The sequence below is a fragment of the Ailuropoda melanoleuca genome, chromosome X, assembly GCF_002007445.2.
Source record: "Ailuropoda melanoleuca isolate Jingjing chromosome X, ASM200744v2, whole genome shotgun sequence".
Taxonomy (NCBI): domain Eukaryota; kingdom Metazoa; phylum Chordata; class Mammalia; order Carnivora; family Ursidae; genus Ailuropoda; species Ailuropoda melanoleuca.
In genome coordinates, this window is record NC_048238.1 from 2,228,409 (window position 1) to 2,231,724 (window position 3,316).

At 62.0% G+C, this 3,316-nt stretch overlaps 1 protein-coding gene across 1 annotated transcript in view; it reads right to left on the reverse strand.

Annotated features, from left to right (window-relative positions):
- The window catches only part of PRKX (protein kinase X-linked), a 108,251-nt gene extending 104,941 nt beyond the window's left edge, over positions 1–3,310 (reverse strand). The window contains exon 1 of the mRNA XM_011226978.3: positions 3,010–3,310. Coding sequence (XP_011225280.2) covers positions 3,010–3,175 — 166 coding nt within the window. The 5' untranslated portion in view covers positions 3,176–3,310. The remainder of the gene's footprint in view (positions 1–3,009) is intronic.
- Positions 3,311–3,316: the final 6 nt, after the last annotated feature.

A 3,316-nucleotide genomic window follows, 5' to 3' on the forward strand; every position in this document is an offset into this window, starting at 1 on the left:
GAGAACTTTAGAGAGAACCGTCTGTAATTAGATATTCGTGAAGGCAGATCTCCTCGGGCTTAAGGAACTACAACTTGCCCAATGCGTTACGTGCCATCGGAAATAACAGGTGTGAAGTGGGAGCCTCGAGTCTGTGCTGAGGGAATGAGTTCTGTCCTCAATTTGGGGGTGTTGGCTGAAAAATGGCACAAGATAAAAAGGCACAGCCCGGCAGCCACACACACACTCAAAGCAGAGCCTGCAAATACCAAGGAGCAGGGNGAAGGAGCAGGGGACATGGTCTGTTGCTTCCCAGCACGACTGTACTGACACGGACATCCTGGCTGGGCTTGCTTGCACTCCTTTCCTGCTCTGAGCCCGTGTTTCTCTAGCTAGGAAATCATAGTTGAGCCCAGACACGCCCCAACGTCGCTCCCCTGCTCTGCAATGCCATCACCAGATTTTGCAGCAACGCAAGCTGAGATTTCTTCCTAACTGCCCGGATTTCTGGGCAATCGGTTGATCTAGAAGGCAAACACATGCCCCGTGTCCAACTTGCCTCCTCTTTCTACCTCCAGGGGCTGCCCCAGGGACTCGGCCGTCCCTTTGCAGCTGGGTCTTGAGCTGAGGGTAACCTCCCGGACGACAGACGGGCTGTCTAAGAGCCACTCCGGGCGTGCCTAAATCAGGGAGAAGCACAGGTGTGCTCACCTGCCGTGTCCTGAATACCCACATCCCCACAAACCGTGTGTGCTCGATTCTGACTCAGCATTTCTGCCCCCTCGGGAGCCTCCCCTGCGTGCCCAGCTCACAGGCAGACGTGCGGAATGAACACCACGAGAGCACACAAGTGGGTGAGCGACACAGCAAGCCCCCCCACACACACACGGATGAAATGCAAGTTAGAATCGCACGCAGTCAAGGACAGAGCCCAGCGGCATCCTTCTACCCTGACTCCTGGATAGAACGTCCCAAGGCGCAGGGAGGGTGCTGCTAAGGAAAAGCAAAGAGAGGTTTGGGGTGTTTGCGTGCTGTGGGTCTGCTGTGTGTGGGTCAAGGAGAGCCGCACTGCTCAACTGGGAACGTGCATACCGACACCCCTGGACCACGCGGGACCCCTGGGTGCCTGGCTAGCACGGGAGACAGTGAGGAAACCAGCCTGTAACTGCACGGGCAGAGCTCAGCCTGAGCCCTCTCGGGAACCCACTGCACCTTACAAACTGTCCCCCGGCTGGTGGACACTGTGGCTCAGACACAGGGCTGGGACGGCTGGGGATTCCTTAACGCTGAGTCTCTGTCTCTTGCATACACACCTGGGTCTGTCCCCGGTCTGGCGCTCCCTTCACACCCTGGGGGCCCACAGGAAGTTATCCTTGGAGAACAAGCATCCTCTTCATCGAGAGGCAGAGACCAGTGGAAGAAGTCACCCTCCTCTGCACACCCCTCAGTCCCCAGAGGAGGAAACATTCTATTTTTAAGGACAAGATGACGGGCTGGCCACCCCGTGCCCACTTGGCAGTGCCCACAGGACCCCACGTGACTGCAGGCACAACAATAGGTCACGGGGACGGCCCACCAGCCCGCCCACACCCTGCTGGCCACCCTGGCCTCCAGCCCCGGCACCTTTGACAACAGACCCATGTGTGTGCCCAAAAGACAATTGGTGGTTCTGTGTGCCAAGACACGGCGGGTCCTTCACCAACTTTCCATTGTTCACTTGTATTTCCACCTACTCCTGGTGTCACCCCACGGGCTGGGTTTCTGCCCCACCGTGCAGCCTTGCAAAACACAGCCTGCTTTTCAATCAGCCCCAGCGTCCCGGGGCAGGGGAGGGAAGGAGAGAGGGACACAGAAACCGACGGAAGGGAGAGGAGGAGATTAACAGGGACAGAGAGGAAGCCTTCCCTCCTTCCCAAATCAGGTTTCCTGCAGACCCCTCCCTCCCGCGTGCGCAGGGAGACCAGGCACAGAAAAGAGAAGTGTTCCTCTCTGCTGACGGTGGGTTACAACGCCAATGTGGCCATGCCTGTCCGTCTGATTAAACCCTAGGGCATGACCTTGAGCCCCGGCTTCCTGATTCCCTGCCCAGCTTCCTCCTTTCCAGAAGAGGGGCAGGGGACCCAGGAAAACTCCCTGAACACCCCCAGGCCCCCGGTGACATGCAGCTTGCCTCCTTCCCCACTTATCTGACAAGCACCTCGTCTCCGAAACCCTGTGAGCAACAAAGAGTCGCTAAGAAGCCACAGCGGGTTGTGCCCACAACTCGAACCCAGCGCCGACCTGGGGCGCGGATTTTCTAGCCCAGTCACGGCGGCCGCATAATATACTAGAGACTTTCGCGATTCAGGGGCTCCGGGCGACCTGGAAACTACATGTAAAGGTGCCCAACTGCGACCACACTCAAAGGGGAGAGGACAAAAGGAATTCAGTGTGTGATCAAGAATGCCAACTTCCAGCGGCACACGATGAAAAGCACCCGCGGTGTCGAGAAATGGGTAACCCCCCCCCCCCCCCCCCCCCCCGCCACGCCCGCCCCCGTTACGCCCCAGGACACCTGTCCCCGCCAAGCCCCTGGTGAGGTCTAAAGTCTACGCGGGAGCATCCTGCCGCTGGGCAGAGGGAGGCCGGCCAGGAAGAGTTGCGCAGGTGCCTCTGGCTGCGAGGGCGGGCGAGGCACCCTATATGACGTGACCCCCAGGAAGTTTTGTGACGTCCAGTGGCACAGACACCAGGGGGATTGGAGTAGGAGGAGGGGAGTTCTAAATAAGGAGACTCCTGGGGCGCGGGAAAGGGAGCCGGCAGTGGGGGAGGCTCGCGGGAGCTGGGGGTGAGGACACCCTCCAACTCTGGGAGCGCCCGAGGGTCCAGGGGCGCACCGCCAGCCGGCGCGGAGACCCTGAGCAGACGAGACCGGGCAGGGCCGGCTCAGGGAGGCGGCCGGGTGACGGCACACCGGCCCTTTGTCTGACGCCTGCGTCCCGGGCGGCGCCGAAGGACCCTGCCGGCCGGGTCCCCGCGCGCCCTACTCACCCACGGTGGCCAGCGTGTCGAAGTCCTGCAGGCGGTAGGCTGGAGGCTCCGGCGAGGGCGCCTCGGGGCTGGGGCAGAGCGCGGGCGCCCCGTCGGGGGTCTCCCCACGGCTCTCCTGAGGATCGGGGTCCGTCGCGGCCGCCTTGGCCAGCCCAGGCGCCTCCATGGGGGCGCGCTCCAGTCCGGGGCGCCGGGCCGGGACGGGGAGGGCGGAGGTCCGGGCTTCCCGGGACGCAGCCTCGGAGGGCGGCGCGGCGGCGGCGGCATCAGCGGCGCCCACCCATGCGCGTCCCCCGCCTCCCGGTCC